At 43.1% G+C, this 25000-nt stretch overlaps 2 protein-coding genes, 4 non-coding genes and 1 pseudogene across 8 annotated transcripts; 5 read left to right on the top strand and 2 right to left on the bottom strand.

Moving 5' to 3' along the window:
* LOC121304290 overlaps positions 1–25000 on the top strand; it is a 194609-nt pseudogene that overhangs the window by 23516 nt on the left and 146093 nt on the right.
* On the top strand, positions 1573–1703 carry LOC121304446. Its single transcript, XR_005947956.1, has one exon. It is a non-coding gene; the product is annotated as a small nucleolar RNA SNORA3/SNORA45 family (small nucleolar RNA).
* Positions 2668–2798, top strand: LOC121304447. Its single transcript, XR_005947957.1, has one exon. It is a non-coding gene; the product is annotated as a small nucleolar RNA SNORA3/SNORA45 family (small nucleolar RNA).
* LOC121304330 (RING finger protein 225-like) lies at positions 3482–7585 on the bottom strand. 2 transcript variants are annotated; one of them, XM_041235402.1, is made up of 2 exons: positions 7431–7585; positions 3482–5682 (listed from the first exon to the last, which is right to left on the bottom strand). In XM_041235402.1, the coding sequence occupies exon 2, from the start codon at positions 5607–5609 to the stop codon at positions 4944–4946; it is 666 nt and encodes a 221-aa protein (XP_041091336.1). In that variant the 5' UTR covers positions 5610–5682; positions 7431–7585; the 3' UTR covers positions 3482–4943. The 2 variants fall into 2 exon arrangements, with proteins under 2 accessions (XP_041091336.1, XP_041091338.1); XM_041235404.1 differs by lacking the exon at positions 7431–7585 and adding an exon at positions 6476–6607.
* trnak-cuu lies at positions 9236–9308 on the bottom strand. Its single transcript has one exon. It is a non-coding gene; the product is annotated as a tRNA-Lys (tRNA).
* On the top strand, positions 9590–9662 carry trnak-cuu. Its single transcript has one exon. It is a non-coding gene; the product is annotated as a tRNA-Lys (tRNA).
* Positions 10472–24977, top strand: LOC121304292 (proton channel OtopLc-like). 2 transcript variants are annotated; one of them, XM_041235341.1, is made up of 4 exons: positions 10472–11265; positions 12451–15034; positions 21188–21401; positions 22254–24977. In XM_041235341.1, the coding sequence occupies exons 2-4, from the start codon at positions 12536–12538 to the stop codon at positions 22271–22273; spliced, it is 2733 nt and encodes a 910-aa protein (XP_041091275.1). In that variant the 5' UTR covers positions 10472–11265; positions 12451–12535; the 3' UTR covers positions 22274–24977. The 2 variants fall into 2 exon arrangements, with proteins under 2 accessions (XP_041091275.1, XP_041091276.1); XM_041235342.1 differs by lacking the exon at positions 10472–11265 and adding an exon at positions 11279–11397.

Raw genomic sequence — 25000 nt, 5'->3', positions numbered from 1 at the left:
AGGCGACACTAGCCCAGCCAATCACCTGCTCGGAGACACTCATCAGCTTTGCCAAGTGCTGTGTCTTTCGCTAATCACCACAGTTGTATCGGTAGTTTTGTCTGAGAGGAGGTTGTGTAGTTCTGAACCTTGTCGAGTTCTGACTCCCTCCTGTTTGCACTAATTTAAAGAGGGTTTTTTTTATGTCTCGTACGGTTTTGCAGAAAAGATGAAACCAACTTCCAAGTGTAGGTATACTTAAGATGCTTTCGGTCAGAACCTGGAACTGGGAGTGTTTAAATTCATTTTAATCAGAGCTGTCAGTTGGGACTGTTGGAGATCCACTTGTTCCTCACACTGGAGGAGCGCGTATTTCCTTATTGCAAGGAAGGAGATGCAGCTCCCGTTGCATAGCAGTTTGATCCAGTCCTGGTTTTTGAGACCTGAGCTCGTTACCGTTCCACTTAGCTCACCAGCTTGTATTTAAACCTGGGATAGGTGAAACTGCTATGCAGTAGAATTTTTTCCATCCCTGTATTACAGTGACACTAATATTTACCCTTTTGTCTCACAGGACTACATCGCCTGCAAGGAGAAGTATGCCAAGTACCTCCCTCACAGCGGGGGGCGCTACGCTGCCAAGCGGTTCCGCAAGGCCCAGTGCCCCATCGTGGAGAGGCTGACCAACTCCATGATGATGCACGGCCGCAACAATGGCAAGAAGCTGCTGACCTGCCGCATCGTGAAGCACGCCTTCGAGATCATCCACCTGCTCACCGGAGAGGTCAGTGCACCCAGACACGTTCCCACAGGTCTGTCGGAGACAATCTGGATTGTTACTCATGCCAGTTTCAGTACGCCTGCTCCCCGGAGAGGTCAGTGCACCAGCGTTCTCAAACCTCTATTACACCTCTCTCAATCAGAGGTCCTGACCCAGTCGGTATTGTTGCACGTGTCTGCTACAATACACCTGCACCCCTTCGCAGTCTGTGCACGAGGACGTGTTGCCAAACCTTCGTTTTCACACTTCCCAAAACACTGTCATCGATCTGTTGACAGGAGGGCTTAGAAAACCCTTTTTTATTGCCTGTAAATATCTATTGCATGCATGTGCAGCAGTGCTATGATGCACGTTTTATACATTGTCTATACATTGAAGTGGTTGCTAAACATTCGTTGTTTTTAGACCTACGCTTTTACCGACTTGTGAAAACAGCTTGCGTTGGATCTTCTGTCTGTACAGAACATCTGTCCTATTGCTGTTATCGAACGGCTTTCTCAGACAGTGTCAAACCTCTTCCCCTAACCAGGATTGTTATTATAACCCCTTCATTATTACACCTCCTGTCTTAAATATTGACTGGGTAGGTCAGTGTCCATATGCACACCCTCAACAGTGACTTGGATCTTAAGCAGCCTTTTTGAACCTTTGTTGCGTGTATATTTAGTGCTGTTGCCGAGTGTCGGTCTCGCTCATTTTCACTGATGTGTGTGTGTTAGTAGAGGAAGCCTAGGCAGGATATTCTACCTAGTATGATCTCATAAAGTTGATGTAACATTTCAAATTTAACTCTCAAAGCGCTCTCCTGTGTGAGCGAGACTAGAGTCACATCCCGACACTGTCTCGTTGTCCTGGTGTGCTAGAGTCCTCGCAGATCAAACTCTCTGCTTATTCATTGGCTGAGGCGACACTAGCCCAGCCAATCACCAGCTCTGAGACATCCACGCCAGTTCTTTTGTAGTTGATTGATTAACCAAAGTGAAATGTGGTGCATTAACAACGTACCAAACTCCATGGAGTTTAGAGGATTCCACATGCAAATTGGTGTACATGTAGAGAGGATTTGGGAATTGATTGAAGTAGGCAGGTTGTGCAGCTGAGACCCCCCCCTTCCTGTTCGGACTGGGCTGCAGTGTGTTTTGTTGGACTGTGGAAGTGTATTGAAGGGGCTTGTAATAACTGGAGTGGGGTATTTTTCTGCTTGTTTTTAGGCTATCTGGCTGCTGTGCACCGGGGCTAGGGAAGCTGCATTCAGAAACATCAAGACCATTGCGGAGTGTCTGGCTGATGAGCTGATCAATGCTGCTAAGGTAAGATAATGCCAGAAAATGTAATATAAAAACTTGACAAATCACACAAGTTTGTGTGTACAAATGATCGTAGAGCTAATAGCCGGTGGGGGTGTTTTTGGACAGTGCTTTGTGAGTGTTTGCCCCCCACAGTTATTAAAGGTGTATACTTTTTCAACTCAATCCAGCAAGTTATTTAGTCACTTATCAGCAAAACGACTTAAGAGAATAAGGGGTGAACTATGCATCACAACTGCTGCTGCTGCTGCAGAGTCTCTTGCAATAGGACAGAGCACAAGGAGGTTGGGGCTTGCTCAGGGTCACACAGGGAGTCTGTGGCTGAGCCGGGATTTGAACAGGGAGCCTCCTAGAAGCAAGCCCTTTTCTTTAAACACTGGACCACGAGTAGTGTCACCAGCTTTTATAGAAAAACCTTCATAGACAAAAACAAAACTGTGCATGTGCTGTCGTCTCCTGCTACAGTACATTACAGTACAGATCTCTCAGGAATTACACTTTTTTTTTTGCAGTTATTTGTGGAGGAAACCAAGTTGGTTATCGATACAATACGCACTAGAAGTACAGAAGTTAATTTAACTCAAAGTTCTCGCTTGTCTGAGCGAGACTAGAGTCACATCCCGACACCCTCTCGTTGTCCTGGTGTGCTAGAGTCCTCGCAGATCAAACTCTGTGCTTATTCATTGGCTGAGGTGACACTAGCCCAGCCAATCACCTGCTCTGAGACACCTCTATTTCAACCAAAGTTCCCAAGATGAGTCTGAATCCCAAATTCCAGTTTTGCGTCCTGGGAAACCCTAGGTCATTGCAGAGCGAACTACTGCATTCTGTCTTGAAAACGTTGGCTGTCTTTGCCTAAATGAGATTGCAATTGTCTAATCACAAAAAAAAAAGTAGATCCTTTTGATTTTAATGGTAAAACACGGGGTACAACTTAGCGCATTTTGGAGCTTAAGCAATTTCTTCTTTTGTTTGACAAATAAATGCACAATACAAGCAGTGGGGAGTCATGCTGTTCAGCGTATTTTGTATGCTTAAGTGTTTGCTGGCTACCTCCTAATCAATTTGAAAGTGTATTTCCTGTGCACTTCACTCTGTCAGGATCTGTCCTGCAGAGGATGCAACAGAAGGTACACAACTTATACATTTAGTCTTTTAGATTTAATGACTTGTCATTTGACAGTGTGTGTGAGATCTGCACTCGGCTAAATGAAGTATAATTGCTGGCAGTAGTTCTGTTGGGGACGTGCCTTCTCAAGCATGTGTTCCTGGAATCTGCCCAGGCGCTTGTGCATTTGAAAGCAATCTCCCTTTTGTGTAACCCCCCCCCTCCCTTCTGTTCCAGGGTTCATCCAACTCCTACGCCATCAAGAAGAAGGATGAGCTGGAACGTGTGGCCAAGTCCAACCGTTAAAGCAGCTCTGTGTGTTCGCCTGCTGTGGGTGTACGATGTTGTACAATAAAAACAGAAAAAAAAAAAAACCTTGCCCCAACACCCGTCCTGCCTCTGCTCTGTTCTGTTTATTAACACTTCACAGATTCAGAGTAGCACTTCTCTTGGGTAAAGCAGTCCTTAAGATCAGTGCGAATCGGGGTCTGTGAAGCCAGGTGATTCGTGGGTTTTTGTGCCTGTATTTAGTTGCGTTTTGAAGACAGTAGTCAGGGGTTACACATTTACAATGTCACTTCACATTTCTCCAGATCTGGAGAAGCACTTCTCCATTTGTCATAAAACCAGGTATTTACATTAAGCATAAAGTTAGAGAATCTGATTCTGGGGATCTAGGCAGTGGGGTGTGCGTCACATGGATATTTTGTGTATACAACTGCTGATCCAATTGTCATGAAACAATTAATATTAGTATCTAGCACAAGTTAACAGTATCAAATTCTGGACAGATTTGTAGTTGTTGGTCCATCCTATGTCTCTTTTTTTTAAAATTTTATTTATTTTTTATTTTGCATATCAAATTGTCATTAAATAGCACTAGATATTCAGTTATTTACATGCGGTTTAACTTTATGTTCAAACGGATGGCTCTAATTTTGTCTGTACATCTGGAGACGTGTATTACTGACTGTTGTGATTACATTTCACGTCCAGCAGGTGGTGACAAATCACACGATTCCAGGTGGGCACTTAAATAACTAAACCATTGAGGAATCTATTTTAACGAGGGTGGGTAGCAAAGCTTTGGGCAGCACTTGGAAGTGTGGTTATTGCACCCTTAGGGTCATAATGTGGATAAGGTTATTTCTAAGGCCATTCTGAAACTTTATTTGCTGTAACTCAGGTTTTTAAGTTAAATCCCTAAAAGTTTGCCGGTTCGACTGCACAATAGCTTTATAAGCGTCAAAAAATTAGTAAGTTCCTTTAGGAGGTTCACCTTTAATGGAATAAGATTATCCATACACTAATGTTCACAGAAAATAAATATAAAAAGAGAATTTTGAATCACTGGTTGAAAGTGAAAATGTTAACGTCCCCCCACCTCCCCATACAATTAAATGAAGAAAACAAGTTTCTAATTAAAGAACAAATTTCATGAACTCTGCACAGTTTAAACTAGAAAGAACAGGGTGAAACAGGCACAAGTGTTGATTAGTGTCTTCATCAGTGTTACTGTTGGAAAACTAAGAGATATTAATGTAAGGCCAAATAACCAAACTGTCAGCTTTCAGTTTTTAGGTTACTGTGTGTAGTGTCAACTTCCTTTGTGTGTGTCTGTCTGTCGGCATGGCTATCTGAATGTGTTTGTGTCAGTGTGTGTGTGTCAAACTGCACATGGGTAAGGCAACGCATGGAAATGCATGGCAAGAGAAGTGAACCATTCCATCAGCTAGCACCTCCTTAAACACTCCTGCAATCCCTTCTATTAAATCCGAGTGCTGTTTGTCGGAGTGGTTCTGTTGGTCATATTATTAAAGTGGATGACAGTTTGATTTTGGCGGTACAGGAAACTGGGAACCACCAAGAACATAAGAATCCCAGACAGGACGAGAAGCATGGTCACCACGACCACAACAAGCACTGGGCAGAAGTACTGGGTGGAGCAGAACAGCCTGGAGGCCCTGGTCCTGACACTGGAAGGGGGGTGGCCGAAATCCATACAGAGGCTGACGCTGTCCACCTTGTTGGACTTGATCAGGGAGGCAGGGTCCAGCTTCTTCTTTACCCACAGGCGGCCTTTGCTTCGGTTGAACCTCACCGAGATGGCGCCCTGCATCTCCGGGGCCAGCTTGCCGATCAGCTCCAGGTTGTTGGGTAGGTCTGGCAGCCCCTTCCCCGTCTTCAACTGGGTTTCCTCGCGGCATAACGGGCAAAGCAGGGCCTCGTTATCCTCGGAGGAAACGTTGATGCGGGCCAAGCACTCCAGACAAAAGGTGTGGTGACAGCTCAGGACTTTGGGGGCCTTGAAGACGTTGTCGTAGGGGCAGAAGCACACGGTGCACTCGAGCTCCGAGGAATCACAGCAGGTGTCCTCCGGCGTGGAGCAGCTCCTGTTAGTTTTGCCGACTACGCCCCCCTCTTTTGAATTCATAGCGCTGACAGGGGGAAAGCAGATCCGTCAAGGCTGAGGTGGAGGGATACGCGCGTGGGAGAGGTGATGGGTCCTGCAGAAAGACAGTGAAAGAGAGGGAGTGAGAGTCAGAAAAGGGGAGTTGGTTTTATATCGTAATCGGATTGTTACTTTACTTCACAGGGTCTGTTTTAATGATCTTATCACGTTAAAGGATGAGGGTCTGTGGGACTTGTGCTTTCAAGTGACGGCCAAAATATGACTATTTGCTGTGGAAGGTTTCACCTTTAACAGAACTCCCATAGAAGTGAAGTGGGCTATTAAACACAGTCATATTTGACCAAGTTTTTCCATCAAATCTTATGCAGGCCTACTTGTGCAATGTTTTCCGTCATGCGTCCGTTTGTTAAAATGAACACCATCTTTAAAAATATACCCTTTTAATATTGATCTCACATTGTTAAAGCACACACTCTCAAATCTGAGGCTGTTGGGAGATGGCGTTTGCTTTAATAACGGAGGCACAGCAGGAAAAAGGACTTTAAAATTTGCCTCCAGACTCCTCAGGTTTGGAAACATGAAGAGTAAGCCTTTGCCAGCGGACAAGTTCATTCTCTAATGTACCCCTGTGGTTGTTCCATTAAAGGGGAACCAAATTCCACAGAAAATATTCTGTGTTTGGCTGCCTTGTAAACTTCCCATCCATTACTGGCCTGATACTTGCCAGATATCTTTCTACTCTTTTTGATTCAATGTTCACAAGGCTGTTAATGAATCTCACCTTGGGGCAGGACGGAAACACACACACACACACACCAGATAGATTAACACAGAGCTAACAAGACGGTTGTCTTTCGACAGCTGAAACTATCCCTTGTTTCTCTTACTAGTGACGCTGGTTCATCTTCCTGACTTCTGAGTTGATCCTAAACTGAAGCAGCACTTCTGCACCTGAACTTTTTGAAGTGCACACAAGTCTCAGTTTCAGGCACTGATTTTCTGATCTTGCCCTGCAGATCATGGCCTTCATGACGTCAGCAGTTCAGCTGCAGTCTGTCTTAAACACACAGGCATACAGCACTGATGGAGTGGGAAAGAATTTCCTTCACTGATCTCAGAATCTCGGATTCATTTTTAGAGAGCAATACATTTAATATACAGAACAATTCTGTCTTTTTTTTTGTAAATGAATCTGTCCATTCAATCCCTTTTCCCTCTCATGGTAAATAGCACAGTTAAATGTAATGCAAGGTCAATACAAAAGCACAGCTGAACTACTACATGTAATATAGCAATACTTTTAAAATGAGGGTGTATTTACAATTAGCCAGAGACAGCAACATTTGTAACAATTATACTTGGCAATCTTTTCAAACCTAAAATAATATGAAATTGGACGTAAAACATATAGTCACGTGAAAAACATGCACGAGCAATACTAAAAATGATACTCTATGGAATGTATGTGTAACAAATATGCACATAATTACATGCTATAGACTTTTAATATAACATATAGCAAAGCCATAAGCAATACTTTAACTTTCATCTTACATTCTATATTGTTCTATAAGCGTTTGCAATACAGGGCTTTCCTTTCATATATATTTCAATATATATATTTCAATATATATATATATACACATACAGCATGGCAGGCAAGTCACTCATTAGTAACAGTCCAATAAATACATAAATAAATAAATAATCATTCTTCTCTTTTAATTTTTTCTTTTTTAAGAGCTATTAAACCCGGAGCTGTTGAACCCATTTCAAAGTCATTTGCATATGTTTCTCGTAGCTCCCTGACAATAAGAGTTAGAGATCTTAGGACACACGCACCTGTTAAATCCAGCTCTTGAATACCTCGGAATATCCACCCCTTGCTGCTAAGCGATCCCAGGACATTTCTAATGATGTCATCTAACTTCCCGGTACTGTTCTGTATTGTCATGCGTGAATGAGGTGTTCAGACAACATCGCACATGTGTCGGTCCAGCTTGCTCTCCTCTATCCTTCAGTGCACTGAGACCCCCCCCCCCCCCCCCCCCCCCCCCCAGGTTCCACCTGTTTGGCGAGTTCCAGCCTGCCTGTACAGAGTTCTGTTTACCCAACAAGGCTGATAATACAGAGAAACACAAACAAAGAGCTGTCGAAGACTGGCGAGGCAAACTTCCAAGAAACCAAGCACACGAATGCTTGTTCTGGGAAGCTTGACTTCCCGGCGACCTGCTTGAGTAATGTGGATGCAGAGGAGCCTTTTAACTGCTTGCAAGGAAAATGTCAGTTCTGTCTGAACGCTATCAGAGACATGCATGTTAAATATAGTGTTTATTCAGTGTCAGGTAATTTCTTTAATATTCAGTCTGTTTCATGCACTCTGCAAGGGAGAGAAGCATACCTGGGATTATAGGCAGGCAGCTGGTGTACTATCATTGTACTAGTACACAAGTACCACTGCTTCTATTCTACTACTAATACCACCATCACTACCCCCCGCTTGGACAAGCTAGTGTAAGTTCATGTTCAAATATAAATTACTATAATAGATACTGAAGACTCTTCCACTTTAAATGTCTAATTAAGCAAGCCCATATTACAGTAAAGAAATCATCCATCACGCAACAATTCAAAAGTATCTCCAGATATCTCGAGGTCCTATTGGAAGCAACAATACAGCAGTAGCAGCAGTTGTTGACGCGTAGTTCCTAGTCTTTGGATAAAACCATCTGCTAAAATTTTATTTCCATAAAAATAGAAACCTTCTGCCCCTTGTGGTTTGAATAGTTACAGCAGGATGCAATTCAAGGCAGCACAAAAGCAAATTCCTTATTTCGCTCGTTCCAGGGTTTACGGTGACCTTGATTAGCCCCAGTGCATGGGTAACAAACTCAGGTGTGCCTTATTAAGCTTACAATAGAACCAGGAATGGATCCGACCGCAACAGGAGTCTTATTTCCATCCCTGTAATAAAAAATTATCAGTTCAATTAAGGGTCTAGTTAAGTAATTGAGAGCTCGGTTGGAATGAAAACCAGCAGACATAGGGGGTCCCCCGGACCGAGTCTGAGAAGCTGTGGCTAATCAAGCACACTGTGGCTAATCAAGCACACAATGAAACCAGGAATGGATGAAACTGCTATGTAGTAGGAGTCTTATTATTATTAATAATAATAATAATAATAATAATAATAATAATAATAATAATATGACTCCATTGGATAACTAGTGAACTAATAAGCTTCAGTATTTCAGCTCCTAACCTCGCGTCACCATCACAGCAAGATTACCATCATTAATATAACCAAGCTTGTAAATCTATTAAAGATATGCTGATGTTATACTCGACTTTGCTAGTTCCATACGGCTTTGAACCGCAAGCAAGCAACACACAAGAGAAACACGAGCGAAAACGCAGCCTTTTTTTTTTTTTAACTCAACTTTTCTCACCACACAGCGCCACCTAGCGATGTTAATCCAAACTACACATGTTAAAATATTAGTGTCCTTTTTAATATACTGTAAATTTAACACTGGTAACATGACCTCACATTTTGTAATTATGTTGCATATATTTTTTTTGAAACGCAACCTCTTTGGATAAAAGCATCTATATTATAATTATTTTAATATTATTTAAAAAGATACCGCCCAACGTGGGGCTCGAACCCACGACCCTGAGATTAAGAGTCTCATGCTCTACCGACTGAGCTAGCCGGGCTCCTATGAAAAAGCTGCAGTAAACCAAGGAATGGGTTTCCAGCCTACTGTGTCACTGCATGCTTGAAATTGTACATTGTAATACGTTGTTATTTTTTTTTTTTTTTTTAAATATGCAAAACCAAAGAAAACAAAATATCTATATGACAGCATCTCGTGGATCAGTGTTGGTTTGAATCAGGCCTAATGAAATCATTATAAAAATATAACTGAAAGCCGTTGTTGGTTTCTAATTGGAAGTCCCACCCAACCACAGTGTAGAGCGCCCAGGACACCCAGCCAGCCCGGCTAGCTCAGTCGGTAGAGCATGAGACTCTTAATCTCAGGGTCGTGGGTTCGAGCCCCACGTTGGGCGTCAATTTTTTTATTATTATTATTTTAATATGGAATATTATTTACAGTATTAGAAAAGCCATTATTGATTCATAGAAGCAAACACGTATGTATTGATTTAATAAAAAAGAGAACTAAATATTGCATTTTAATGTATTGTACGTTAACAGCAATACATTTATGTATATATATATATATATATTATAATATATTATATATATTATATATTATATATATATGCATATAACGTTTCTAAAAAAGATTTTTGACAGAACGTCTGCAAATTTACACATGTGTGTATCAATATTCAAAAGTACTTTGCTGCTTTTTTTAGAAAAGTTGAGTTGTTATAGACTAAAATCTAATATGTATAATAGCGTGTTTTTTTTTTTTTTTTTTTTTTTTTTGGCTGTATTTTAAAAAGCTCTACTCAACGTTACCACGCACCAGCAAGCAGCCAGATATTTCAATAGCGGGGAGGTACCGTGGATAGGAAGGAAGGGAGGGACGGAGAGGGGTGTTGCCGGGTGGCTCTCCCGGCTTAGCTCCCCCTTGTCTGGGCTGCACTCCAAACTGGTCCCCATAAGGGGGGCGGGGGTTTAGCCGAGCTGTGATCTGCAGTCAATGCGAAATCCATTCCAGCCTTGAATAACATGCTGCCAGCGGGCTGCAACACTAAAACACGTAGGATTAAAACTGTATTCAATCTTTCTTTCTTTTTTTTTTTTTTTTTTGTATTCGACATTGTCGATTTAAGGCGTTTTGTTTTTGGAAACAAATCCGATTGGCGTTTCATTTTTTTTTTTTTTTTTTTTTTTTGGTTTTTACAAAGCCTTTTGTGTTTCGTATCTTTTTCGTGCTGTAAAGAGATATGTTTTTTGTTGTTGTTAAATCGAACAACTCTTTTTTTTTTTGTTTTTCGTTATTTTTCACAAGACATTTTCTTACGTCAAATCTTTACGCATCGTGTTAAAATAAATCATTCTCTCTCTCCCTCTCTCTCTCTCTCTCTCTCTCTCCTCACAAGACAACTCGTTTTGACTTTTGCAACCCCTCTCTGCACCCCCCTCATGCCTTTGTCCTTTCTTGACAACTGAACGGAAAAGCTTGAGTCAAAGAACCAAGCGAGTGAAAAAGAAAAACGGACAGGTCGCATCGAGACGCTACTTGAGTTTAAAATAACGAAGAACAAAAAAAAAGAAGCGTTTTCGTTTAATTTTGCAAGAGAGCAACACCCTTCATACTCGCGCAAGACTGTATCCGCATTGATTATATATATTTTCTTTAAAAAAAAAAAGAGAGATTGCCTTCAAATTCTCATCACGAAGCCGATTTGCATTGCTTGCTGATAACAGTCTTGGAAAGAGGATTACAGTTAAGAAGTTAGCCTCCGTATTTCCTTATGATTCCGAAGCAAACGACATGAACAAGAAAACTTGTACCATCATAACGGGAATATAGCGGCTGCGTGTGGGGTGTGGAATTCATTAGTGATGGAGTACGCCTGTCATATCTGACTGCCACACACCCGGACCCTTCAACCAACTCTGTGTACTTGACATGTATTTCTGGAGTGCATTACTCTATCTGCAGCTGGCTGTGGATGCGGCAAACGTTTTTTGAGCGTAAGTCGTTAAAATGTTTCACAGGAATGACCCTAGCTTGCTTGTCAGCCTTGCAAACCACACGCATCCGTGACCTCAGTTTCAGCGCTGTTCATGCAATCGCCTTTTACAGAGTTGCATTCTCACACGTAGGTGGGTATTGTGTTTGACTTTATGAGCAGAGGATTCATACAGCTTTATATATAATAACACTTTTTTTTTTTTTTTTAAATTAAAAATGTAATTTTTCAGCTGCATTTATTTCATGTACTGGGTAGGTGTTCGGTTACTTTATTATAAAGGCAGTTCCTAAAAATACGACGGCCCTAGTGGAAATCTTTGGTGACTCCCAGTAACGTTTGAGGTCAGTAAAGTGTCTGCGCCCTCAGTACTTCTCAGAAAAGGCCGAGCACTGACTAGCAGCATGGCCATGTGGTCACTTTTGGTGACATTACCTCATAATATGCTTACTTAATTTCCCATCTTCAAATTATATTGTTGACTTCTATAGCAACACACGCGATCGTTTGCAGTTTAGCGCAAGGCATTTCCTCGTTTTGATTTTGTTTTTTAAAGTTTTATTCCTCAAGCTACTTTCTTTACCCAGTCTTTTCCTCATTCAAGTTACTTGACCAGAGTCGTACAAGCACGGACATGCATGTCTGTAGAAACACACAAGGGCAGCATCCCTTTATATTTTGAGATCAACGACTGCCAGAGGGAGGGAGGGAGGGGGGGGGGAGGGAGGGGGGGGGGGGGGGGGGGGGGTCGTGTTTTGCTTATTTTATTTTTTTGGTTCTGTTTTGAGATTGAGAATGTGCGGCCAGGAAGTTCCCCTTCTGTTTTCCAATGAGAGAGCCTTCTGAATACTTAACACCTTTGGTCTGGGGAATGAAATACAATATTATTGATGTTGCCTTTCTAATAAGACATTTTGAAATTGTGTTGCTGTGTTTAGTTCTGAATGCTTCTTTGGGCAATGATTCAAATACTGTGCCTTAGTGAAATCTGTCTTCAGGTGCTTTGTCTGTGAGTTCAGGAGCTTTGGTTCTGGTTGTCTGTCATTGATATATGTAACATAAATCTTAAGGAAGCTTACATAGTTAACTTCTGTGCTTTGGTGGCTATTTTGCAAATCAACTCTGTATTGAATCATCGTTTATGTCCTTTAAAGTGAGTGCATTTATCTTCTATTCTTTTTTTCAGACTGGTTATCCCTATATCCCTCCACCCAAAGCACAAGCGGTACAGGTCCTGTAACAACTATCTGCCTTCATCAACTCCCTTTAAAATGACTTCGGCCCCCTTACCAGAATGGAAGGTGCAGCTACTGGAGAGAAAAAGGAGGGGGGAGGAGATGAGCTGGCAACGAGAGAAAGAGCAGGAGGAGAGGCTGGCCAACATGCCAGCCTGGAAGAGGGAGATAATCGAGCGACGCAAAGCCAAGCAGGGGGCCTGGTCAGGGGGCAGTGCCAGCGCCTCTGAACCCGAGTTCAGTGGAGCGAACCGTGTCTCTCATCCCCCTGAAACCTCCCAAAGAAACTTAGAGCAGAATAAAGCCGAGGTGCACAAGGAGGAAGACCGTGAAGTTTTGAGGGAGGCCATTGCCCCCGTTCACCAGAACCCCTTTATCAAACTGCAGAGAAACCTGAAGAGTCAGCCGCTGCTAAGGCACCCCGGTCCCACAAAGCATGATGATGTAACCAGCTGCGGGGTCAAACAGATCAGCGATGTTTACAGCCACGTTATTCCCTGTTTCAGGACAATCCGAGCGGAAAACATCATCATTATCGAATCCGAGGACGCTCCCGTTGTCGGCAGACCGTTTCCCGAGCAGGTGTTGAAATCTCGGGGCGCGGAAGGGCACTGGAGCAGTCGGATCACTGGGGGGAGTTGCGTGACAGAAAACCACACCTCTGAGATCCTGGTTATCAAGCCCCCTCTGAGCCGCAGTGTGGGAGATCTCAATACCCTCATCGATGGTGAACTCGTACCAGAGGAAGGGGGCAAGGAGCAAGGGAGGGTCAGCCAGCTTTTAAGCAAGTTTGGCGGGCAGGAGTGGAACCCAGGCCAGCTGATCCGTTCCAGGAGCATCGAAAACATCCTCACGGACACTGGGAAGCACCGACCCCGGCACGGCTTCCTTCCTTCTTCGCAATGGGAAGCGACAAAGGCAGGCGGAAAAGGGGAAAAGTCGTCCACTAACCCTCCCGGTGGTTCTAACACCTTACCCCAGGTTGATGCCTTGGACAGAGCTCCACATCGCACAGTGGTAGCTGGTTATCGGAGTCAGTTTGAAACCACAAAGAGGCACGAGTTCCCTGGGAGATCTCTAAGCTACCCCAGCAGCAGCAGCAGCAGCAGCAGCAGTGAGTCACATGTACAATCCCAGAATGAAGTCACTAAAGTAAGAACCACTGCAATTCCCAGGCAATACCCTCCCATTGATGATGTGGTCATCCCAGCGGAGGAATTCAATCCCATTCCCAACACTGGTCTAAGGCAAGTTGCCAGTGACAAAGCTGCAGAGGAGAAGATCCCAGAAGGTGATGTCGGATCTCTGACCCTGGCGAACCTCCGAGCACAATCCCGTAACTCCTTTGTGGTGATCCCGAAACTACCTCCAGGAAAAGAAGAAGAAGAAGAAGAAGAAGAAGAAGAAGAAGAAGAAGAAGAAGAAGAAGAAGAAGAAGAAGAAGAAGAAGAAGAAGAAATCCAAAGAGACTTCCACCAAAAACTAAGCCAACACCTAAAGCAGATTCCCCATTCAGCGGACACCCATCAGCCTGTCTCCTCCCCCCAGCCCCCATGCCCCCCTCCCTCCCCTGCCTGCCACACTTTTGACTCGGTGCCACAACAAAAGCAAGAGGCAGGGGGAGAAGGGGCGGAGGCTGCTGTGGAGACTGCTGCCGTGGCGACCGCCTCCTCTTTGAAACAGGAAATGGGCGTCCCTCATCAGCTGCCGGGCTTGTCTGTTTCCTGCCCCTGCCCTGCATCAGAACCGCTGCAAGCTTTATCTGAGGCGAGCCTTGCTGCCTCTCCTGCAGTGGTTTGGGCTGATAACGCGGAAGAGGCCGGTAAGAGAACGAGTCATCCTCCCGCAGCCGCTGCTCCCCAGCCCAGCGATGACACAACTTCTTTCACAAAGGATCCAAACATCCCTCTAGGATCAGAAGGGACAATCGACAGCAAGATGAGTCGCATTTATAATCTGAAGCCGGTGGTCGCTCCGACCAAAAACCTTCCCCCAGGTGCTGCCTCTCTTCCTGCTCCTACAGCTGGTTTCCAACAAGAAAGCAGCTGCTCTCCTTTCACTGTCAGTCCTACTGCTTCTATTGGTCCTGCCCTGCCTTCAGGGGCATCTCTCTGCGGCCGGACAGAAGGGGCACAGGGGTTCTCCCTGCAGCACAATTCTCAAGAACCAAAGGAATGTGCACCCTTCAGGAATTTAGGCAGGGGGCACACAAGGACCGGGGCCACTACATTCTCACCTGAAGTGGCTGTAACAGCACCAGAGCCTGCGATGAAACTGTCTACCGCCCCCGCGATGCAGAGAAGGGGCAATACAATTACTATTAATCCAAGGAAAATGACAGGCAGTGCCAACAGTGCTGGAGTTGGTAAAATAGCACCCCCTACTGTCGGGGCAGCAGCTGTGGAGAACAGGACTGTTGCAGAAGGGGCGGAGAGTAAGAAGCGGTACCCCACTGTGGAGGAGATACGAGTCATTGGAGGCTATTTGTCATTAGACAGGTCCTGTCTGGCGAAAGGTGCTACGAATCGGAAAAAGGTGAGCGGCTGTTGGACTGCATTGTCCTCAAATTGCTTATCTGTGTTTTGCAGGAATCAGTTTTGGTTTAGATCAGCCATTGGGTACTTGCAAATAACCACTACGGTTCTGCAACTGGGCCAACTGGGAGCGAGTTAACAAACATCTCAATACAAAACCAGTTACAAAGGGGCCAGTCATTGCAGCTGCACAGCCATTAGTGTACATGATGGAAGCAGGTGGGTTGGAGGAAGTGCTGGGCTGGAGTTTGGAAGCCAGTTGCTTTGAATAGCTCAGCAATTACTCTGAATATCCTGTTGATGAGAGAAGCATTTCCAGGAAGACCTATATTGTATAGAGAAGCTGATCGTTTCAGCAGGGTGAAAACTCCCTGTTAGGGCCAGAGTTTGTGGCCTTAAAACTTTTGAATGACTTTTGACGATTTGAATTACATTGCAATTCGTCAGAAATTGCACAGCGACAATTGTGACTGGCCTTAGATCTGTTGAATATGCAGGTCACCTTTACATTGCCAGCAGTAGAAACAAAACGGGGCTGTGAAAAGGGCGCTTAATACTGAGGAGTCATTTTCACTGACGCGCGGACTCACTGCGTTTTGAAAGCGGCTGGAGTTTGCAAATTGCAGGGCAGTGTTTCTCTTTTGTACGCCGCCAACCCTTTTCATCACAAATGTTTGCAAACTGGTTTAATCACAGGAAAAAAAAAAAACACCAAGTTAGCTATTTTACTACACTATAGCTTCTCGTTCCTAGCTATCCTAGACAGTCAAGGCTTTGGTTGGATTCTTTACTTTTTCCGTGATTTACGTATTTTGAAACTTGTACTGCGCCAAGCGACAGACTGGCAGCCGCCTGTTCTTCTTCACTGGGCTGGTAGCTTTGCAGTCGGATTCCCCACTGTATGCATTGATGGTGATTTCTAAATGCTCAGATAAATATAACCTTAAAGTCTTTTAGCTGTAACTGAGAAGGCATCTCCTGCCAGTCCCGATCAGCGATCAGATCCCTTAATTGAATTACATTCTCACAGGAAAAGATTCAAAGTCCTTACAGGCAGCATCCACAGAGCCTTTTCGTTTCTGCCCTCTTTGACAAAATGTTTTGTTTTTTTTTTTGTACAGGTATATCTGTTAAGCATGACAAACAAAAAAAAAAACAAAAAAAAAACGAGATAACCGGTGAATAGTTATAAAAGTAATTTTAATTGTTTGCTTCCAATTCCCTGACCTTTTATTGTGGTGTTTTCAGAGTGGTTCTGGGTTCCCTTTGCTCAGCCTTTACCTGAATTTCAGCTGCTTTGAGCTGGTCTGGAGAATCAGGGCACAGAACCGCCTCCCTCATGCCATTCAAACCATGTGACAGCGTGACCTTTCAACTCTGCTGGTCCCACCTGCTCTCTGTCTTTATAGAAATGTCCCGGCTAGCTAAAAACACCACAAAACAGCAAGGGGCATGAACAAGAAAAACATTAAGATGAACTCATTTGGGGCTCTAAATCTCTAACTCACTGCTAGCATGCAGCATCTCTTTACATTAAATTCAATAATGTGGTTCTGTAGCAAACTTGCTGTTTTAGTTTTGATCACAACCACATCTAGGTCACACAGCCTGGTGCTCAACATTAGTGATCACTCAATACAGCAGGCGGTCAGCAATGGAGAATCTATTGCAAAGGTTCAGTGGATAACTCTACAGAAATCCGTTCTAATTGCAAAGTGTAGGCAATGCGATTCATGTTTTATATATATATATATGTGTGAAAGCTGTAGTAAATCTGTCCAGGTGTTTCTATAAAGAGCTGTGGATTATCAGAGCTCTGTTCTAGGATGTTCAGATATGTGTGCTGCATGTATATATACATGTGCAACTCCCACGTTTGCACAAGCCAGACAAACAGATTTTGTAGACAGGAAACCGTACAAACCGCTGTAGCTAAAATGCCATGCTCCTCTAAATAAGTAAGCAGGTTACTGGTGGAGAATTGCATTGTGGTCACTGTAGCAGCTGGCTTACTCCACAGTAGTTTGGTTCCTCAGACAGGAAGTGAGTCACTCAAGGTCAGGTGACCTTGAAGAAGTCCACAGTTGGGGAGGATGTGTGTGTGTGTGTGTGTGTGTGTGTGTGGGGGGGGGGGGGGGGGGGGGGTCATTAGTTAACCCCTTAAAACCTTTAAATGTCTTTAAACTACACTATACAGCATTCTAACTGCTCAGCTTAAGATCACAGGATTTTACTGTGCTAGAATTACATTGTAACAGAAGTTTAAGATCCAATAGACTATAATATCATTACATTGTAACTGCAGTTTGAGAACACCAGACTAGACTGTATTGAATTACATTGTAACTGCAGTTTGTGATCACTAGACTAGACTGTATTGAATTACATTGTAACTGCAGTTCAAGATCACTAGACTAGATTGTATTGAATTTCATTGTAACTGCAGTTTGAGATCACTATACTAGACTGTATTGAATTACATTGTAACTGCAGTTTGAGATCACTATACTAGACTGTATTGAATTGCATTGTAACTGCAGTTTGAGATCACTAGACTAGACTGTATTGAATTGCATTGTAACTGCAGTTTGAGATCACTAGACTAGACTGTATTGAATTACATTGTAACTGCAGTTTGAGATCACTAGACTAGACTGTATTGAATTACATTGTAACTGCAGTTCAAGATCACTAGACTAGATTGTATTGAATTTCATTGTAACTGCAGTTTGAGATCACTATACTAGACTGTATTGAATTACATTGTAACTGCAGTTTGAGATCACTAGACTAGACTGTATTGAATTGCATTGTAACTGCAGTTTGAGATCACTAGACTAGACTGTACTGAATTACATTGTAACTGCAGTTTGAGATCACTAGACTAGACTGTATTGAGTTGCATTGTAACTGCAGTTTGAGATCACTAGACTAGACTGTATTGAATTACATTGTCACTGCAGTTTGAGATCACTAGACTAGACTGTACTATAATTACATTGTAACTGCAGTTTGAGATCACTAGGGTATACTTTGATAATTATTTATATTAAACACTGTTTGTCAGAATGTCATCCTCACTCCCAACTGCAAAACATGATCTACTCAGCTCCGCTCACTTCCTGTTTTACTGCCTCTACTTCCTGTGTGGCATCACACCAAAAGTGACTTGTGTTGCTAAGGGAAATTTACAAGAAAAGAGAAAGTTAGCTTGCAAGTTAAAACCTGAAAGCAGAACCTTTACAGAAGGTTTATTCAGCATGCAATCCAGCATTGTTTTAATAGGTCGGTATTGTTCATTTGGTATATCTCAACATGCTCAACAAAACTAGTGCTAAAGACTAGAACAAAAACACATCTACCTTTTTCTATGTGAGGGCCATCTGTTAACAGCACTGCACTAATCAGTTCTCATAATGTTAAGCAACATATCAAAGGAAAAATGAATTGAGCAACGCTACACACGTGGGCCTACCTGTGTACAATAGGATCTAATAATAGACAAGGCAATAGACAATTTCCTTTCTGCCCTAATCCTGCGGTAGATCCATTAAAGGTGAAACAACACATATTTTATTTTGGCTCTTAGTCCTATGCCCCTTATAACATTAGTCAGTCCTGATTTACAAAGGGGTCTGGTGAAAATAATCATTGTGCTAACGCAAGGGAGGACATTTATTTGAAATCCTTGGTTAGCAATTGCTTTTGAAACATTTTTGCCCAATGTTCCGGTTGCAGGCAGGGCTGGCTGTGCAACCCTGCAGTGTTCATTTCTGTATCACATCTGATACAATGCTTAGTCACCTCGCTATAGTATTATTCTTCAAACCCAGCCTGCAGTGCGTTCATATGCAGTGCAGGCTGGGTTTGAAGAATAATACTGGACAGGGTGGGGAGTGTGTTGTTCAAGACACGGAATCTAGTTCTGTCAATGAAGGAGATTTGCTCATTTAAAAAAATGCATGGACATTATAGGGATAAACAGAGACAGCACTGGAAATGCATCTGTTGCAGACGAGTGAGATAATCTCTTCTATAAGCTGGCCAAGATTGATAACTGGAGCCTCAATCACAGCACAATAGGAACCAGGTACCAGCCTGACCCCTGAACAGCCTTTGGTATTTCTAAACAGGAAAGCAACAGACTTCTAGAGCCAATGGATTTTAACCCATTATGGGACTGAATTTCATCTGTTTAGTGTCGTTCAACATGCAGGCAGACAGGCAAGCAGAGGGACAGACAGGCAGGCAGGCAGGCAGGCAGGCAGGCAAGCAGAGGGACAGACAGACAGGCAGGCAGAGGGACAGACAGGCAGATAGGCAAGCAGAGGGACAGACAGGCAAGCAGGCAGACAGTGTCCCACAATATAATTTAACAATACGCTACAATATAATTCCTTTAGGTATCTTGTCTGTTATCTCACTACAGTTTGATTAAAGCTGCAGACAGACAGTGTCCCATGGCCACGTTAAATAGGTCAGTGCAATTGATTCTATTCATCCTGGAACAAAGAACTCTTCAAAATCTTAAAAGGAGTTGACAAAGTTCATCCTAGCCATGACTTTAAGCGCCGCACGGAGACCAGGACCAGAGAACACAGCTGGAAATGATGTGTGAGAGGCACAGAGAGCAGTGAGGAGATGGAATGAGTCCTTTAAGAGACCAGTCAGTCACTAGGATTGATGAGCCAACTGGTCTCTTCTCGTTAAATTGTCTTATGTTCTTGTGTTCTAAATTTGACACTACAAATTCACTCAGTGGTGAATTCACTTTGGGGTTCTTTTCTCTAACCAAAACGAAGGAACAGATTACGTCGCTCATCACCCCTTGGTAAACAATTGCAGTCGCTCCTCCAATCCATGGCTGCCATATCATTTCCTTTCCGGGTCGATGAGTTAGTGCACCGAAGCTCCGCCCCCCTTTTCTAGATGACCGACTTCCTTTTAACCCTGGGAATGAACTGTCAGTCCAACCAGTCCAGGGTACTCTTTTCCCGGTACTTAGCGCCCTCACAGGTCGGGAGGGAGATTGACCACCAGGATTCCTTGTCTTTCTGTCACAGTGTTCCAGAACGTATTCATTTGTGATATTTCAGAGGTCAGCTTGTCAAAGCAGGATGCCACTTTCAAAGCTCCCCATTGCAACGACACTTAAATGAATGGTTAATTACATGTGGGATATTCAAAGTAAAACAACTAGCTTATTTCTAAAAAGAGGATCTCCTTGTCTGGGTAATTGACATTTGTTATCCCACAATCCCCCTGTGTTTCTGGCTCAGTCGTTTCTCTCGGATGTCTGAATTACAGAGAATTACCTAATTGAATCCTGCTCTGCGTAGCCCTAAGCTGGTATTGAGGCTGGATTAATCCTCGTTTCAACAGCGCTAATTACTGCACAGCAACGACCTTGTTAAGCAACACAATGACATCCTGGACATTAAGCTTTGTGAATAGGACATGTTTTCAGTTTGACGTGGCTTGCTCGTGTATGTTTGTGACTTTTCATCTACCGCTATGGATAAAAGTATGACATCATCTAGAATTGTAGGATTGACACATAATGACAAAAAAAAAAAAACTAGATGAACGTCATTTAGATATTTTATTTAACATCATGTAATAAACTACAAAATGATATCGCAAAAGTCTACCGGCAGCCATAATAGCAGTACAGTATTTCACGTTAGATTTCAAAATGTCAGTTTTTCATTTACTATGAAGCTGTGTGCAACTCAATATGTTAATGTAACATTATATCAGGTTTCATTCGACTTTATGAAGCAAAATCAATTCATTCTGTAGGGTGATGCAAAACTTCAGCCATAGCTGTACATTAATATATAGTCTTGAGTCCACCTGTTATGAGCTGCAATTCAGTTCTGTTTATCAACCATAGACTTATTTAACATAGCTGACTGGCTGTTAAGCTAAGCCAACACAAAGCCATTTGAAACCTGGTTCCAGCAGACTGAGAGACCTAGTTTGATCCAAATTTGCTGTATCAAACCCCACGTTTCCCCTGGTGTGCCGTGCAGTGTCCTGAAACCTAGTCTCCTGAAACTAAGTTCCAATCCATATAGTGGCTTCATGTTCCCTCAGCTTAATGTTACATTAATGCATCTTTTTTAAGACTTGATCTGAACTCTTCTCTCAGCTGCAGATCTCGTTCAGCGACTCCCGGCTGGAGACCACGTTCGAGTACCCGTCAGAGAGCTTTCTGCTGGCCGAGCTGGGATTGGACGACGAGCCCGAGGCCCCGCCCCCCGTCACACCCTTGGCCGAGGAAGAGGAAGAGGAGGAGACGGTCATGTTCGCCCGCAGGGTCATACCGGGGTCACCCACCGGTCGGATTAAACCACTCCTTGTCGGTTAGTCTCCCCTCGCAAGCCGGTAGCACAAGGGGCACCCCTTTTGATTTAGAAGTGGGCTGTCCCATTCAAGGCTCTCAATGGATCTGAAAACACAAGCAATTGCTAGAGGCATCATCTCTGCAGTGCATTGTGGGATTGCAGTCCTGGCAAGGCGTCATCTCTGCAGTGCACTGTGGGATTGCAGTCCCTGCAAGGCGTTATCTCTGCAGTGCATTGTGGCTTTGCAGTCCTGGCAAGGCGTCATCTCTGCAGTGCACTGTGGGATTGCAGTCCCTGCAAGGCGTTATCTCTGCAGTGCATTGTGGGATTGCAGTCCTTCCAATTGGCTTTTAGAGCGCTTAGAGCGGTAGTTTATTGTCATTCGTGGCTACTGAACTGCAAAGGTGAGGGAAGGCCAGCTTCCTGTGTTTTGAAATCAATACATCAAATGTGTTCTGATTTATTTAATACCTGCCACTTAGATACTTAAATTACCCTGAAAATCCAAATTCCAGCACACCCCTAGTTGCTAGTCTTCAGCATCAAGAACAGTGACAGCTCAGTCACACTCTTTGCTCCTCCTCAGTCAGCTAATTAGATTTAGTGACTTCGCTTTATATTTCAGTCTTCGTTTCTGTTAGCGATCATTCTCTCTCGTGCGGTTCTTTAAGAACTCCTTGGTCTGGATGAACCAGAAAAGGCCAAACTGTTTAAAATCCCGACTGTGCATCGGACACGCCTCGATCGATCATGGCTTTTATTTCTAAGACCCTCAGTTGAATGTACAGTTAGGACACTGGTTTGTGTTCGCACTGCTGCTGTGCTCGGTGCACTGCGCCCGTATTAAAACGTCTCTTTTTCTTCCAACAGATGAATCCTGTCGACGATAACAGCAGCTGGGATCCTCTTTTTAATTCTTAGAACAAATTCTATCAGCTTTGCTTTTCATCTAAAGAATAATGGCATTTCTCATGAAAGTGACCCTTGTGCTGTTTGGTTTCCCAGTGGCTTACTGCCCTGTTGTGTGTGTGGCCTGTTTGTTTCTCTGCTGCTCAAGTCATTGGCTCAGGCTTACTTACTGTTCCAGCAGAAGCTGCTTCTGAAAAGGTTACCCATGAGGAATAAAGAAAAGCAAATAATAATATCAGTTAAACAGCAACAGAAGCTGGTGCACAACAGGATACTAAACAAGAAATATAATGCCAGGGAAATGGAGATGGTCTAAAGCACCCCTTAATGGAAAACGAAATGTCAGACGACTAGAAAAAGAGGTGAGGTGATGAATTTCATTTTTTTGGTTTTACCATCTACGGAACTATGACCCCCGATCAACCTTTGACCTCCAGCGGAGGACCTCCAGCCAGTTGGCTAGCCGAGAACGCTCCACAAGTTGAAAGATGGATACAATTTCGGGGAACAACCGCTGTGCTTGCAGGACAGGTTACTCGAGAAATATATTTGCATATATAATATCTTTAGAAAACAATCAAAATATTTTTTTTAACCCTAATATATTTAGATATTGCATGGGTTCAATATGTGTTCTGTGCACCTGTAAGCATACAGGTTAATGTCACTTGTGGACTATATATTAAAGAATGGCACAATAAATACACACAGTACTCAAACCTGCTTTTGACAGGGTTAGGTGATGAACTTGAGTGTAATTAGATTTGCAGCAAAGGCTTCTGGTGTGATTATAGAGGTCGAACCTCAATAGCGTTCAGAATCTGTGAGGGAATCACACAGCACTGCCCATCACGCACAGTCTGCACCCCCTACTGGTCACATTTTGTATCGCAGTGCAAGAAGCCTTGACGGGTTCAGCACCTGCAGAGCAACGCTGGGGTTCAAATAAATACACGTGCGCTTTCATTTGTTATACAGCTCCGCTTCCACTGCCTGCGGCTGAGCGGCTATCGGGGCAGCTAGAATCGCTACCATTGTGCCTGTTCTTCTTTCATGTAGGTAAAAAACGCATAACACATTTGCTTTAAGGTTTGCTGTGTTCACCAAAAGCAGAGAACTTTGTTAAATTGAGCATTAAGAGTGTGAAGTGGCCGGCAGCCGGAGCCTGTAATGCCGGGCAGTGGAAACGAGACATTCATCTCGAAGGTGCAGTTTGGAAAGAAACACCTATATTACAAAACATGCTGGAACCACAGCAGGGTTAAAGACAGCTCTGTTTGCAACCCGTGCTTTCAGATAGCGTTACTCTTCCTTGGTCATTTGCTCTAGACGGAGAAATTGCCCCATGTTATTCAGCCCTTCTGTGCTTGACCCATGTATACTATACAGAGATAAATGATTGAATATATACGTTCTGTCTGTGTGGGTATAAAGTTGACATAATGTTTTTATTCTTGTAACAGAGGCCGCCAGGTAGCCAAATGCATGTGCCAGCTTGTTGATGAATTCCAGTACGATACGCACTCGAAGGATCGTGTCTCTTAAAAAAAAAAGCAGCTTCTCATTTTTACTGTTCCTTTACCTTTCTGTGGTGCCTCCAATCCTCCTGCGTGGTCTCGCTCCTCTTACTCAAACACTGTGTGGCAATGTTCCCAGCCGAGGCTTTGGTTCTTGTTGCCTGCCATAGATATATGTAACATGGGCTAGATCAGCTGAAATGTCTTTACAGAAGTAAGCGCCAGAGCCACCTTAGGGATCTGCCACTTTGGATTAAGTGTCCTTTTGTTTTGCTGGCAATACAGAGAAGTGTTCTAGATGCTTAGTAATATAAATAAACTTTGGCTGATCTAGTCTGTGTTACAGATGTCTATGGCAGGCAGCTAGAACCGAAGATCAGCTCCTGACCTCACTTTAAAGCTCTCCAACACAGATGTACACACATAGAGAACGCAATGTTTGAGTAATTGCAAGTAGCACCAGCCGGCAAAGCTTCACCAGAGTGCCCAAAGGGCATAGTGCAACAGGTAATACGCTTCCCAGCCGCACTTCAGAGAGAGAGAAAAAATAAATCCGCTTTGAGGAGTCTTTTTAGAAGCAAACTTGGCTTGAATAGTTAGTAAACAAGGCCAAAAAAAAAAAAAAATCTACGTAAAAACATGCCATCTGCTGGTTCAAGTTGGTATTGCGTCTGAGCTTTTAGTATTGCCATTGACGAAACGGTCTTACTGGTGCTGCAGCATTAGGGATTGTTTTAATTTTTTAGATGCACTCGATCATTCCAACGCAGAATTGTGTTTCTCAGTTATGGAATATGCGTTTATTTTTAAATAATGGATACTTATATAGTAGAATGCAGTATTACACACACTTTAAAAAAAAATGTGTTGATAGTATTTTGTAAACAAGTTTATTAATTGTTTTAAATAAAATGTTATTGTCACTGTTTTTTTTTTATTATTTTTATGACAGATATAAAGGATATTGACACAAGTCTATTCATATAGACCTATGCCAACATTTAAATAATGAACGTTAATAAAAGGTTTTGATTAAATGTTCACTTGCAGTGGGATTTCTTCTGTTGCTATATAAATATGTACTTAGATCTGATAGAAAAGACGCACAGCAGCACTACAAAGCTCCTTCCTGCAGGTTAATTTATCAAGCTAGTAATGCTGCAGTTGTACCTTGAGGGCTATTATTATCCA

The sequence above is a fragment of the Polyodon spathula genome, chromosome 37 (genome assembly GCF_017654505.1).
Source record: "Polyodon spathula isolate WHYD16114869_AA chromosome 37, ASM1765450v1, whole genome shotgun sequence".
NCBI classification, from domain to species: domain Eukaryota; kingdom Metazoa; phylum Chordata; class Actinopteri; order Acipenseriformes; family Polyodontidae; genus Polyodon; species Polyodon spathula.
This window is presented reverse-complemented; position numbering and strand designations above follow the sequence as displayed.

What these genes read in the sequence shown, in the direction of transcription:
- LOC121304292 (XM_041235341.1), top strand. Translation starts at nt 12,536, where the DNA reads ATGACTTCGGCCCCCTTACCAGAATGGAAGGTGCAGCTACTGGAGAGA. An exon ending in GTGCTACGAATCGGAAAAAG is followed by an intron (nt 15,035 to 21,187) that starts GTGAGCGGCTGT and finishes CTCTTCTCTCAG; the next exon opens with CTGCAGATCTCGTTCAGCGA. An exon ending in GATTAAACCACTCCTTGTCG is followed by an intron (nt 21,402 to 22,253) that starts GTTAGTCTCCCC and finishes TTCTTCCAACAG; the next exon opens with ATGAATCCTGTCGACGATAA.
- LOC121304330 (XM_041235402.1), bottom strand. Translation starts at nt 5,609, where the DNA reads ATGAATTCAAAAGAGGGGGGCGTAGTCGGCAAAACTAACAGGAGCTGC.